Source organism: Bombus vancouverensis, chromosome 3 (genome assembly GCF_051014615.1).
Source record: "Bombus vancouverensis nearcticus chromosome 3, iyBomVanc1_principal, whole genome shotgun sequence".
Taxonomy (NCBI): Eukaryota; Metazoa; Arthropoda; class Insecta; order Hymenoptera; family Apidae; genus Bombus; species Bombus vancouverensis.
Window position 1 is genome coordinate 8676541 of NC_134913.1, and position 14306 is coordinate 8690846.

The 14306-nt window shown below is 37.5% G+C and overlaps 1 protein-coding gene across 2 annotated transcripts in view; it reads left to right on the plus strand.

Moving 5' to 3' along the window:
- Positions 1–14306, plus strand: part of LOC117165896 (telomerase-binding protein EST1A) — a 149900-nt gene that overhangs the window by 101644 nt on the left and 33950 nt on the right. For both annotated transcript variants that reach the window (XM_033349376.2, XM_033349378.2), the window contains exons 21-23: positions 5362–5465; positions 5833–6006; positions 7945–8148. In XM_033349376.2, the coding sequence (XP_033205267.1) occupies positions 5362–5465; positions 5833–6006; positions 7945–8148 (482 nt within the window). The remainder of the gene's footprint in view (positions 1–5361; positions 5466–5832; positions 6007–7944; positions 8149–14306) is intronic.

A 14306-nucleotide genomic window follows, 5' to 3' on the forward strand; every position in this document is an offset into this window, starting at 1 on the left:
TAGGTTTGTCGCGGAGGTTACAACTACAAAGATTGATGGTAGTAACGGTCCTTATAAAAAAATGCGAAATGAATTTTGAATAAATGGGAAAATAAATTTTAAAGTAATCCTGCTGACCTCCGATAGCTGACTGTGGGAACTGTGGCGTGTTGAACTTGTATCTATAGTACTTCTTCAATTCGTTAAGTATTATAAGGTATTTATGTGGATTACCCTATACTGGAGAAGAAACTGATAGTCAAACATTAAACATAATACAAAGTTACGAAATTAAGTGCAAAATCAAAATCTATCGCGTTGGTTACAAAATATTTCACAAAAATGAACAAGGGTTAATAATAAATATACCATCACGTTACAGATGTAATACTATTTCTAAAATTAATCTCTATTCGTTACAACTTTAATATTTTACAATACTTCATATAATTCTTTCGTATTCGTGGCAGTACTTTATTATATAATTTTCCATTTCTCTAACTTTCATTGCGATTCGAGAAATAAACAGGTCTACCAGTGACGAGTCAGTGATTCAAGCGAAAATTTATAATCGATGACAAATCCTCGGGATAATTATGATCGACGCGTTAATGAATTTATCGGCTCAACGAGCATCTAGCTGCGTTTCAATTTTTTCACGCTTTACCCCGTACTACGATGGCAAATCATGCGAATTGCCGATTATTTGTGCGATCTTAAGGAGCATTCATCGCTGTCAATCGAAAGTTTTTCGATATCTCGTCATTTTCACTAATTCGCATCGCCTCGATGATATAATGAAAAATGGCAACTTAAAGGCTTTGTAGCTTCATCGTTGCCGATGATATTAAATCACAGTGTTACGAACTTTTCTTCGTAATTCCATGTAGAATCGAGTCTTCCAGAGTTAGAACTAGGTCTACCCTAACGGATCTAGACTGCTGGGAAAGAGCGTTCCAGTTTCAAGGCGCGTCCTTGGTCGTGTTATACTTACTTTTGAGACAGGTTTACACGCGATAACAGTACATAATTCATAGATCGTATCGTGGTACGTATCGACGGTACAAGGTGGACCGTTGTTAATTCATTAAATCACGGTTGTTCTCCTTTGAAAAGTGGACGAAAAAGTGTTTAGCACAACGTCCGACAGTGTTCTGCTATCCGCTATGGATTATCCATCTCGAGTCGACGGAGTCGGTTAGATGGGAAGTTTATGGCTTGATACGGCGACTCGATTGCATTATGTTAAGCAGTGCATGGTTACGTGCTTTGAATAGAACTATAGTTGTTACTCGAATTTTTGATGAAATGTTTAGATCTATCGTATATGGTATAGCATACAGTATAGAATAGTATAATATATACTGTATAGAAAAATGAACATAAGTATTCCAAATAATATTACTGTGCTCAATGTTCGATTAATTGAACTTGTAACGGTTAAATCCATCATGTAATAGTGGACTTCTATTATATGAACGAAAAATAATAGGTAGTAAGAAAAATTGAGCAGTTATTATACGAACTCTAGTTCTATGAAATGTTAAATGAAATGAAAATATTAATACAGATAATTCGATCAGTTCTCGTTCTTTATTGGGACATAAAATTTTTCCCTCCTAACTTAGTACAATTTTATATTACTGTCTCAAAAGGTTTTTACAAGCGTTCGAATACTTTGTGAGCTCCAATTTAATCGACTTTAATCGACTAATCGATACAGTTTAACTACGAGTGAAGTAGCAAATACCAAAAAATTCTTTCTCTTCCAAAAAGGCAACCAATCATACGCGAATGCATCAACTATCAAGCAGTCATCTATTCCGCTTTCAGTTAGCACGAGAACTCTCAATCCTCCTACGAATACCGCACCACATACGCGCGCATACCAAGGCGACAAATCCATTCTTCCCGGTTGAAAAGGAACAAAACCAAATCCCCGGAGAAAAATCACGAAACATCGAAAGGCTAAGCAGCAGGAACGTCCGGTTCTGCTGGATCGCGTGCAAGCGAGAACGCAGCCGGCGATACGATTCGAAAAAGGAACTGAGACAGTAACGGTACATCCAGTAACGTGTGCCGTAATGCCAATTTGTTGGCTCGGATGGTTTCTTGCGTTCCCTTGTATTCCTCTCTTTTCCCTCTTTCCATCCTTCGTTGTCCACTCGACGATCTCGATACGTTTTCTCTCTTCTCTCTCGATTTACCCGCGCGTTACACCCGAGGCACAATGGATAAATTGGACAAAAGGAGAAGAGGAGAAAAGGATGGTGGCTGCTGCGTTGGGCGGGCCAATGCGTTGCGAACGTGCCCACCGGACCCGAGAAAGAATGTTATTGTGAAGATCATCCAAGATGTTTCTTCCTCTCTTTCCACTCTTCTTTTTTCTCTCCCTGTTTCATGAGTTCTTTTTTTCTCTTACTTTCCTTCTGCTTTTTCTTTTTGTGTTGGGCAATGCTGGTCTTCGACCGGCTCGAGAAGATAGGTTCTCGCGGACTCAAGCAGAGATGCTGTTCAGACGTTCGATGGAGGAAAGAGTTTACGCTGCGTCATGTTACTAGTGGTTGTTGTTTGATGGCAGAGTTTCGTGTGAGATTATGATGTTTCAAGGGCTGGTTGGATGGTATACCTACCGGGCTCCGAGTTAAGCTTTTTGGTCCTTCAAACTTATTTTGCACCTCAGAGGTTTGGGATCGTTTGATGAATGAGGGAACTTGGATTTTTTAACTGAAAAAATAAGAATGGATCTTTGAAATTTCATGTATGAGTTAAGTTAGTAGATAAAATTGCAACGAAGAAGTTGGGTCATTTACAACTCATATACAACCCAGAATAGTACTAAAAACTTTACATCTTAGATTCTATTACATACAGCATAATTATTAAAAACAATTGCAAGATATAAGCAAGATAAAAGTACATATATTTTTTAAACTTCCTATTGTTTTTATATCTCTATGAAGTTGTCCCCTTATTTTTGTATTTCAATATCTTCTTTTCATTCATCCCTAAAGTCATGCCACGCGGTTTAGAATACTCTGTTCATGAAAGTATGTAACCTCCGCGTCGTTAGCACGAATGATACGGGTTTCGCATGATCGCGAATGCCACGACACCTATTTGGAATTCGCATTAACAAGGCGAGCACGCTCTCTATTTCGCCTGCGCGATTAGGTTTCTATATTTCCTTGCACCAGGCTCGGGACGAGAGCCAGGCTTTAATCTACCTCGCGCGAGGTCCTCCGGATGATCGATTGCGAAGGCTGCCACGCTGATCCTCCTAACTCGATCCTCCTCACGTTCCGCGCGAGTTCCCGGCCACGCTGACCATGAACTTCGTGTAATATTCGCGATAAATGCAGCCTGTGTAAAGCGATTCAAGCCGCGGTCAGCCGAATATTAATGGCGACTGGCGCGTTGCATTCGAAATCGCTGGTAGTCGCAACATTATCCTGGGGATGTCGAACACGAGCGAATCATGAATTTGACAATACGATGCAAGGTATCTATCACGGTTCCATCAGATTTTGGACATTGTTATAATAGATAGGTTTGGGTATATATATGGTTGGGGTATTTCGAGAGTTGCTAGGCGTTCGAGTATCAGATATTGAAATTTTAGATAGGCATATTGAATATTGAAATTTTGCGGGATCGAATTTAGGGAGTTTGATTCGACGGAAAAGGGAAAGTTTGTTAAGGCAACTATGTAAACTTTTACTGCATGAAAATTGCTGTCTAGAAAGTCGTATAATGCAATTCCATCTTCTTTTAAACATTGCGGATTAATAAATTGTATATTGTAAAATTTATTACATAAAACAAATACATATAATCAAATTCAATAGCTGTATAAGATGTTGCTCTATTAAGTACCGATTATGTTAAACTTCATAATTCAATTTTGGCTGTAAAATCTGGGCTACCTTTAATAAAATGTACAAAAGCTTTTGCAGTTGACTGTATATAAACTAGGCCTTCCCTCAGTAAAGTTACGTTATACTACGCCCACGTCTTTTTTGTTTCTTTTTTTAAATCTATATTATACATATACAAGGACTACCATAATTTTCGTAGCATACCACGGGTACGAAAAAGCATGCCTTCAAAGTACCATCTTGTACATACAGGAACGATTACATATACCTGTTCCGGACAGTCTCGAGGCAGGGCTGTTCCTCCCGTCGTTAAATCGTTCCATTATCGGCGATCAATGACGCGAGGTATGCGCAGCTACAATGTAACTCGAAGGAACGGATCGATCTGTACACGTAGACCGTGTCATCGGACAGGTTGAATATTCTTAAGCCCCTTTCATCCGTGGTTGGGACCAACCGGAACGCCCTGCCACTCCCCGGTAGTTGTTGACCAATGTTTATCGTTGGTGCACTCGCTCGATATTTGCATGATAACAGACTGCCGATCGTTATTATCTGTCGCTTCGATTCAGCAGCATAATTTTCGGGAAACCGTCTGGCTGCAATACCTAACTGCTGTTCGTAACTATTTATTTCGATATTTATATCGTAAATTTTCGCGCAACGGTACTAACGTTGTATGCGCAGACTGTTCTACTGGTAATCGTGTTCACAGGGTGTAAGCGTTCTAACTGTAGTTACGTTTTCTGTTAGGTTTTCGAGTGCATTTTTGGTGGAACGTGACCGAAGAGTGGCAATCGTGGTTGTTGGAATTTTTTTAATGATACGTGATACCGTGGTATTGGTGTTCGAAGGGAGTTAATGTAGGGTATTATTCGTAATGTTTCCAGGAGATTGGTGATAAGATGATTTTTTTAGCGTTTGTGGAATAGAAGAGTTTTATTTCTGTTTTGAATGGCACTTGTTTACCGTTGGATGTGTAACGAATAATTTGATTGGGAATGTTTTGAAAATAGTTATGATATGCATAAGAACGATCTTGATCCCTCGTGGGACGTACGTTTGATTCCTTTATAAATTTTATAATTGGAATTGGGTGCTAGAGGTTTTTCTATTTTGTGAAAAAGGTGTGACTTTATTATACAAAAGTAGTTCGACTCCTTAAGATTCATATTTGTGGTGCACTAACATATCCTCTGGATTATAATTCTTTGGATTGTCTTTTGGCACTCAATTTTCTTAAAAATCTAATTCCCAAAGTACAAGAAGTGTTTAATTAACAATCTTTCGCGATTGCGATTTAATCTATGACATGAAGTTGAAAAACGGTACTTTACTGGTGAACTACGCTCATGCATATTTAAGCGACTTCCAAGTTGGAGAAGCTGCTGCGACAGGGTGTGCGATTAATTTTGTTCTTTAAGCGTGAAATTCGCGAAATTAGCGATCGTTGATTGTAAATTTGCGATTTATTAAAGAATTTTCGACTAACTGTTTGTTTTAGAACTTGAATTGGTAAAACTGCCGGAAGATATGACCTTGGCAGGATTCACGCCGCTGATGTCGAATCCGCAAGATCCTTGCTACGCCGAAAAAACCGAAGATATGGTAGGTCATTTGTTATGTATAAATATATTACATACAGATGTAAGTAATAATAAAATATTCTTGCTGTATTTTCATTAAAAGCCTTATAAAAAATTGTTCATATGGTGAAGTATCGAAAACGTTAATAAGTACATTATAACATAGTATTTTTCAACTTACTTGTAAATTATCTTTAAATAAATATTGCTCAAAATATTCTAAAATTTCCATCAAACTTAATAGGGACGCAGATATCGTTTCCCGTAGCTTATTTGTAATAAACTTCGAACAAAGGTCGATCTCTCTCGTGATTGAAATTTCAAAACAGACTTGCGTCCTCCGTTCTCTCTTCCGTCCACACTAAGTCTTGGCTCATGTTGTATTCCAGGAAGTTGCTCAAGTGTGCCTCAGGATAAACAAGATTCTGTTCTTCGGCCAAGTGTTCCTGTGCGGCCTCGAGACGCCGGTATTGAAGTTGCAGAAGAGCGAAACTGGCATTAGCGAGTACGTCTCCGTGGTGGAGGCATCGAGCACGAGCACGCCGAGTTCACCACCAGAGCAGGTAACTAACTTGCAAAAAGAAAAAGGAAAAGTCAATTAACCTCCTATGATCGAAATTTTATTTACTTATGAAGAAATTGCAGATTTTATGCGTTGTTGATATAGGGAGACCAGATATTCAGTTTCCCATTATGTTGAACAGATTTTAAGGATATAGCAATTTCATTATTTATACATTTCGTGTCTTTTAATTCATTGTATCATCTCTATTAAAAATAAATTACATCATATTTAGACTTGCAGACTCAAGATCTCAAGAATCAATTTGTCATTATTAATAATTAATTTTATAACTATATAAGTTTTTGGTTAAGTAATACCTTGATTAACAAGTTGATCCAAGATCTAATAATTATTATAAATAATTTTTCTGTATGATCATGTATTCATAAAGTTCAATAATCTGATAATAAGTTCAATATAAAAAATAAAAATTTCAAAACTTGAATATTGTTGCACTCGAATTACGCGCGTTTAACATTAGCGCTTACCGATACTGTAACAGTGGGCGCCACTGCTGCGCCGAAAATCGCGCTGCACTCCCACGCATGCGCGACGCCACTTTGCTTTCGCGTTTGTTAGTTTCATAAATTTACGCGATATTCTCTTTTTTCGTCAATATTTGCATTAAAGTTGATAAACTTACTTGATGCATAATAATTATCAACGTGAAGTTTATTTTGTGCTCTATATCAACTTCTAATAACGAACATATTGATATGTAAATTTTACAACAAGTAATTTAGTAATTTCTAATAGCATGTACAAGGTTATGAAAGGTTATCACGTTACACTACAGTTACAGTGGATGCGTGATCTAATATTTGAAATATTTGAAGATTGAAATGCGTAGGTATGCTCATAAGAATTTATATACATATTTCATAGTTTTGACGTATTCCTCGGAAAACAGTAAATTTAACCTTATTAAGGACGATAGTCATACGACAGTGCTTATTTAAATTTCAACAGATCAGGGGTTCGGATTGGAACAGGCGTAGGGATTTCATTCCAGGAATATTCTCCAGAATTTGATCAACGAAATACAGTATATCAAAAAGCAAAAGTTTTAGTTTAACCAATTGATTATTTTTATTTACTCATAATCAGTAAAGTAAAGAAAAATTTGTGTATTAAGGGGATAAAACTTTACTATGCTGAGTTTGAGACATTGAGTAAGAGGAAGTTTAGTGAATCTAAATCATTTGAATTTAGGGATCCTCTTTTCAAATTTACCTTATTAGAATCTAAAAAAGCATGACTATATTTCACATTTCCTAGAAAAGCTAAATTCTCTCGTCAGTGTCCATTTTTCCACGACACGAAATGTATTAAACACGTTAGCAAAGTTACTTAGCGGATCTTCTTCGTTGAAAATTTTCATTTGGCGAGGAAAAAGAATTTTGTTTAAGGACGATGGCAACGATCTTTATTCTTCGTTTCCCCTTTGTGAATTATTCATTCGTTCATTCGCGTTCGTTCAGGGGCAGATGGAATTTTGATGAAAAGGGATTAACGTGTCGTTTAGGAAAATTGAAGGGAAGGGGTAAATGTGGTAAGAAGAAGAAGGGAGTAGCTGTTTGGCGATATCGTTATGGAGGATTTTCATTATTGAATATTGATATTGGGAAATGGTAGATAATTCGGAAGGGTAACGTAAACTGTGAAATTTGAGCCACTCAAAATTATTCTTCTAATTCAAAAAACGACATTACCTTTCCACCAATGCAATAAACAAACACAAGTCAATTTATACAAAACACTCTAATCATTTTCATCAAAGGAATTTAATTTTACGAAACACATCTAGAAAGATCAATAAGAATAAAAAACTGAGATGAAACAAAGTAATTTATGGAGAAAATTAGTTCCAGCTCCCTTTTCTCATACTTGTCGTCCCGAGTAATGAATTCAAACGGAATCCTTGATTCGCTTTCAGAGCGACTCGGAGCTCCTGGTGGAAAGTTACAGCGAGGGTGAAGACGAGCCAGTTTCCACCCTCAAGAGATTACCCTCGTGCACAGTCGTACCTGACGATAGCATCGCGCCCGTAGCCGCGGTTGAGATAAGGTCGTTGATCGAGAGAAAAGAAGAATTGGAGAGGCGGCAGCGGAAACAGGATCGTCATAGACAGCGAGTGCAGGTGAGTGGTAAACACCTAATACCTCCAGACTGTATCGTTGCTCGTTAAACGCATAGATAAATGATCTATCGAGCTGTCCGATCGATATCGAGTATCGATTGATCATTGTTCGCTATGTTGTTGTAGACGATGTATTTGGTCGAAGCTCGATGTTGAAACGAACTGTGAGGAAGATGAAAGCGAGGAAATATTTGTTTAATTGATTTTTGAACCAACGATTTGCGTTCTTCGTAAAATATTTAATATATCATCATTTTTATTTCATTTTACGAAATAAGTTTTTCTTATTGTTATTTATGGGGAGGACATGCGAAATATTAAATAAAACTGAGAGGTTTAGAGGATAGGAGTGATACGATTGATAAAATTGTTATTTTGGGTGGGAGGGGGATTGGAAGTTTAATAAATTTAATATAAGTATATCGAATATCTTTTGTAAAATCACGTTGTAACGCAATTTTACATTTGCAACTATTCATTCTGTGATCAAACATTCTTGGCCAACCGATCAAACTGGAAAAAACCGAAATTTCCAAATTCACACCGACCTACTGGAAACTTCTATAAATAAAGATGTCAGCTCGATATCGCGGGGTTCGATGATTCCAAGTTCAAGATACATCCATCGGTTGTTTCTCGTATCTTCATCGTTCGTTCGCGAAGGTAGCCGACAAAGTGGCCAAGGGAACACGTACCATGGACCCTAAGTCAAACTAAATCAAGAGATTACCAGGACACGCTGGTTGCGTACAGTTGCCTGGTCGTTTCTTTCGTTCGTTCCTTCGTTTCTTTTCTGCTCGTATGCTCTCTTCTCGATTCGATCTCGTCTTTTTATTTCGGGCCTCTTTTTCTTCTTCTTCGTCTTCTTCTTTTACGCGCGGTGATCGCAGCACGCAAGCCCACCATTTTTATTTACGGCATCGATGCTCCTCCTTTTTGCATATTTATTATTGAACCCCTGACTGAGGCTGGATTATGCGTGAACTATGTAGTCTTTGGGTCTCCGTTTTGCTTCTCTGCTAGCTAGAGCATATTTTTTATCTGGGTGAGACGTAAAAGGAAGTATATCGATAGTAAATTCGTTTACGGCTGCGAGTACATAAATTTTTGTATTTCGGTGATTGATAAATTTATGAATATATTATTGGTTTTATTAATTTAATACTTTACGGGGAACTCCTTTCAGAGTAAAGTAAAGCTTTTTATGGTAAATTAAGTCTCTGGCAATAATGTCACGTCAAGCCTGCCGTCAATCATTTAGGCATATCTGCAGCTTAAAACGAATTAACTTCGTATTATATTACAAATAAAACTGATCTAATTAAGGAATTTATAGACAATAAAAAGATTTAACAAAGCTATACAAAGAACGTTTTAATAATTAATAGAACTTCGGAGTAATTAAGAATTTTACGTAATTATATAAAATTAAATATTTAGTAGTATTACCAATTATAGGATTGTATGTGATACGAACATCTTTCTTGAGATGTCGAATGTAAGGATGATATATATATATATATGTTGATTTTATCTTTACAATGAGTATCCTGTATCTTAAATAATGTGTAATACCGAATTAATGTTTCTACTTTGTTTCGTGGACCGTGTGAAATTTTTAGATATTGGGTAATTAGATACGTGTTAGACGGTTTGTAGAACTCTAACTGATTATTTCCTGTTCGCATTTAAAATGATGTTCCATTTGTATTCATGAAACAAACGTAACAACATTTTCCAATTTGTTTCAAGTTTTACGAGGATAATCATGATTGTTGTGTCCCATTGCGGTGCTGATGAAATTTCAAAATGTTTTATATATGTTCATAAAAATCTCCTGTAAATATTCAAATATTTTTCTGGGCCACTGTAGCAATCGCGAATCATATTGCATCGTTGATATAATATACACTTTATGATTCTTTTAAAACTGACCATGAATTACAAGTGCTATAATTCAAATCTCGACGGAATTACAACAAAAACCATATAATACACATTCGTTTTCCACCCAGTACCACCAGAGATTCGTAATTATCCACACTGCTTTCACCGTAATATCTTTTCTGCCGACATCAACCTTTCAACTTTAATACCCGTCCGTTTCTCATTCTCTCTCGCTATACACACTTTTAATTCTTCACACTGCATCAAAATTCTCTTTCCACTCGGCCAACCAACGAAATCCCCTTCAAGAGTATCTACCGAATTCGTTTCGCCTTGCTCGCATTATCTTCATCCGCGCCCTGTCGACTTTTTTCGTCCTTATGCGGGGAGGTAAAATAAATTCGCCTGTATCTGCTGAATTTTTGCCAAGCCGCTGGTCTTATCGCAGTCACAGTTTCGCCATGGAACAGGGAATATCATGGTAGAATATAAAGTTAGCTTGGTTGGACGTGGAACGATAAAGGGACTCGGTGACAAGCGCGCCGAAATAAAGGACACCTTTTGATATCCGAATGGTACATGGCTCGGTAGTCTGTTCGATCGGATCCTGGTTGTTGTATCGCTGCTCGTTCTTCTTTCCTGAAGTATCCCAACCCTCGCTTTCGTTGTCCGAAACGTTCCGTTTTTATGAATGCCGTGTGGCTGATAAGTTGGCGTTGTGTTTCAATTGCATTATAGTAGGATGTTGGTATTGGTCATTGACAAGAGATTTTTAGGTAAAGTTTTGTTTGAAAAATTGAGCAAGTTTTGAGAATGGTTTTCTGAGATTGGAAATTCCAGAGTTTCTGATCCATAGCCTATTTAGATAATTCCATAAATAACGCGAATAACTTGTTACGATGAAACTCTTTTCATAAGGGAAACTTAACAGAAGGATGACAGAGTTGCAGAATTGCAGAAAGCGCCTTCTCTAAAACAGCATAAGATAAAAGAAATCACTTCGTCTTCTAGAATGTACTTATCGTATTTTTCTCCTGTTATCTCCATGCATGAATAGATTAAAAAAAATGTTTGTCATAAATTGTTATATCACTTACGTGTCAGTACAAGCAAGCTATTATACTTTAATGTGTCACTGGTTGCAGTAATTTTCGCAAGTAGGTTCACTTAAATGCATGTTTTATTTGCATAGCCACATAATTGAATGCATAATTGGGCCGGTTTTTATTCGTGTCAGACTAACTGTTGATTTGTCAGATTCTCAGGGATCACAGTGGGAACGAAATTGTATCTGCTACGACCCGTGCCGGTATTCGCGTTATCTTGTTTTGTAAATAGGTACACTTAATGTTGAAGTCGCGTGCGCCAATTATCTCTGAACCGAAAGCAGCAACCTGTTCGCGTATATCTGGAACAATTTCCACGTCAAGTGGAACCTGTTCCACCTGTGTCGACGTCCAATTATGTCATTCGTCAAGGGGATGCTTCGAATTCGTCCGTGTCCCTACCGGCCAAATGTAAATTGCGAATAAAAACATCGTGTATTTAATTAGCTTAAAATTTCGTAAAAATAATGTCGGTCTTCATTTGCATCAAAAGCATTTGCATGAAATTAAGCAACATTTCAGGTTTTGTAACTGTTTCTGGTATACAAGATTAAAGGGGTAAAGCAAAATATGGAAGTAAAAGTAAGGTATGCGAACATAGCTGTTCTTGCTGCTTAAAGAACAGTTCAAATGAAACTGTTTGGCAATTAGTATTTTTATTGCATTTCTGTTACTTTGTCGAACGTTGAAAATAACGAAAAGCCAATAGCCTTTGACTGACAAAATTAACTGCGCTTTCTAATTATTCTTTCGTTTACTTTCTTGCTACTGTAATTCTTGCATCTAAAAGATTATAAAAAGTGATTTAAAAATAGCAACTTCTCGTCTAAAAAATCAAACGGCATTTCTTGATTGTTATCTTCCCATCATCTTATTCTCCTCCGATCGTTGCAAATCTAAAGTTTCAAAAGGCGAAATAAAAAGCAGCCGTATCGAACACAGTCATAAATCTTCATTTTTTCCAAGATCCAAAAACAACAGTTGCCCCTATCATCCTTGGAGCCAGAATACACTCGAGACACGTTGCAATTACTTGGCCGGGCATCAAATAATCACGCACCGAAAGCAAACTAGTGCCGTGGGTACGTCCGAAATTAACTTGGTGTTCCGAACCCGTTCCTCCATTAGCGACGTCCAATCGTTTCGGTCATCAGGATGGCAGGGGGTTTACTCTAAATCTCCGCGATACTCATCCTGATAGATTGCGCTTGTTACTTTTTTTCTTCTTATCTCTCCCGCCGAAAATTCATTCGCCACGAGGGATATAAATCTTGAAGGAAATAAAGGCGTGTCCCGCGCGCATCCAGTCAAAATTTCGCGTGTTCTCTCGGAGCACGTTCAACTACCAGTTGGGTAATGTTGCCTGTTTAATTCTCTTTTAATCCGAACAACGATGCGACCACTGTATTTTCAGCGACACCAATGCGAGCTGCTAGGTGCCATTCCGCACGCGATTTCGCGCCGGAACGTTGTGGCGTTTAGTGCTGGAGAAAGCTATGATTTTTCTTATTTTCTATTATCTGATATCTGTCTTTTTCCGAGTTTTTATACCCTTAAAAAATCTTAATCAGTAATCTCAATATACACTTTCAACTTTCAGCACTTTCTACCTGAGTTTTTACAGAATTATTCTAAATTCGATATTTCTATATATAAATAGAAAGAAACAATTCTTTTATGAAATACTCATAACGTTTAGTTTTCATCAAGAATCGCCTTTCATCGTGTGTTTTCGCGACAGAAAAATCACGAAACAATTTTAAACGAAGGATAACAAAGTTTTGATTATAGCAAGTGCCCGAGTGACCCTCGATTTTACACATGAAAAGAACCAGTACCACGACCATGTCCATGAATATGTTAATTTCATTTGAAAATATTTGGCAAACAACTCAGGCATAAAGAACCATATTCTATTGGATCAAGACGCTATAACGGACGCGTGAGAACGAAAGCCCGAAAATGCAAATTTGATTGCTCGAAAGAAGCGACGTAAAAAGTGGTTCTGGGTAACGTGGCCGCGGGAATTAAAGACGGCCCAAGAAGCGTTGTTTCGGATCCGAGGATAAAACGAACGATGAACGGAACCGTTAAATCGGACGGGAATATTGTTGCTCGTGGGATTCAACGATATTGCGAAACTTTCTGTATGGAATCCTGCTAATCTGTTGGTAAATATCGGGTTGTTTTGCAGCGATTACAGGCTACGTATAACACTTTACGCGATGACTTGATGTTCCATGTGAATTCATCTTCGAAAACACGAATGATTGCTATTTATTGTTTCTTTTTTTAGATCTTGGTGATTGATCGGTTTGATCATTTTACGGACATTGCGTAATATAAATTCAGTCATAATATAAATTCATGCTACGCGTTCATATTTATTACTTGAATTTGTTTTATATCAATTTACATTACAATTTATGTTTATATTTACGACATCCGACAATGTCCTAGCGGAACTAGCAGAAATCTTGGACGCTGTTCGCATCCATTGCGAAATGTGACCAATTAATTTCTCGCTTAAAATATCCCTCGTTCGCAGTACAACCTCGAACGGTTCCTCTTTTTTCCCTTTATTTGTAGCTAAACCGTCATGGTTGGTCGATGAACCTTGGATCGACGATCTAGAACGTAGCCGGGAGGTCTGTCGAGAACCTTTGCCGCTCTGGAAATATTTCACGTGCGGCGTTTCGTGAGGAAACGCGACCAACCGATAGGCTCCTAATTACGCGTACCGTTAAGAAAAGGCCATTTATTTCGGACGAAATCGGCGACTGGTTCGAGGATAACGCGTTAGATTCGGTAATCTTGTTCGCCGGAGTTTCGAAGAGGCGCGTTACCCGAAGAAGTTGATGTCCGTGAATTGATGAGATTACGTGTTACGTAGGAGTGTAATTAGGATGTAGGATCAATTATGTCCGAATTGCCATGTAGTAAATTTGTTCGAATGTTGGTTTGTTACGTATTATCGTTCGATCTGGACGTTAGTTTATTTTCGGCAAAATATATTTCAATTACGAAACTATTATCACAGTAATACTGATAAAGTTTCAGACAGATTTGAAAATATATAAGACATATTACAATATTTATTCTTAAATTTTTATATCTTTCTTCACAAACCTTCTCAAAATTCTTGTAGCTTTTTACATCGACGTT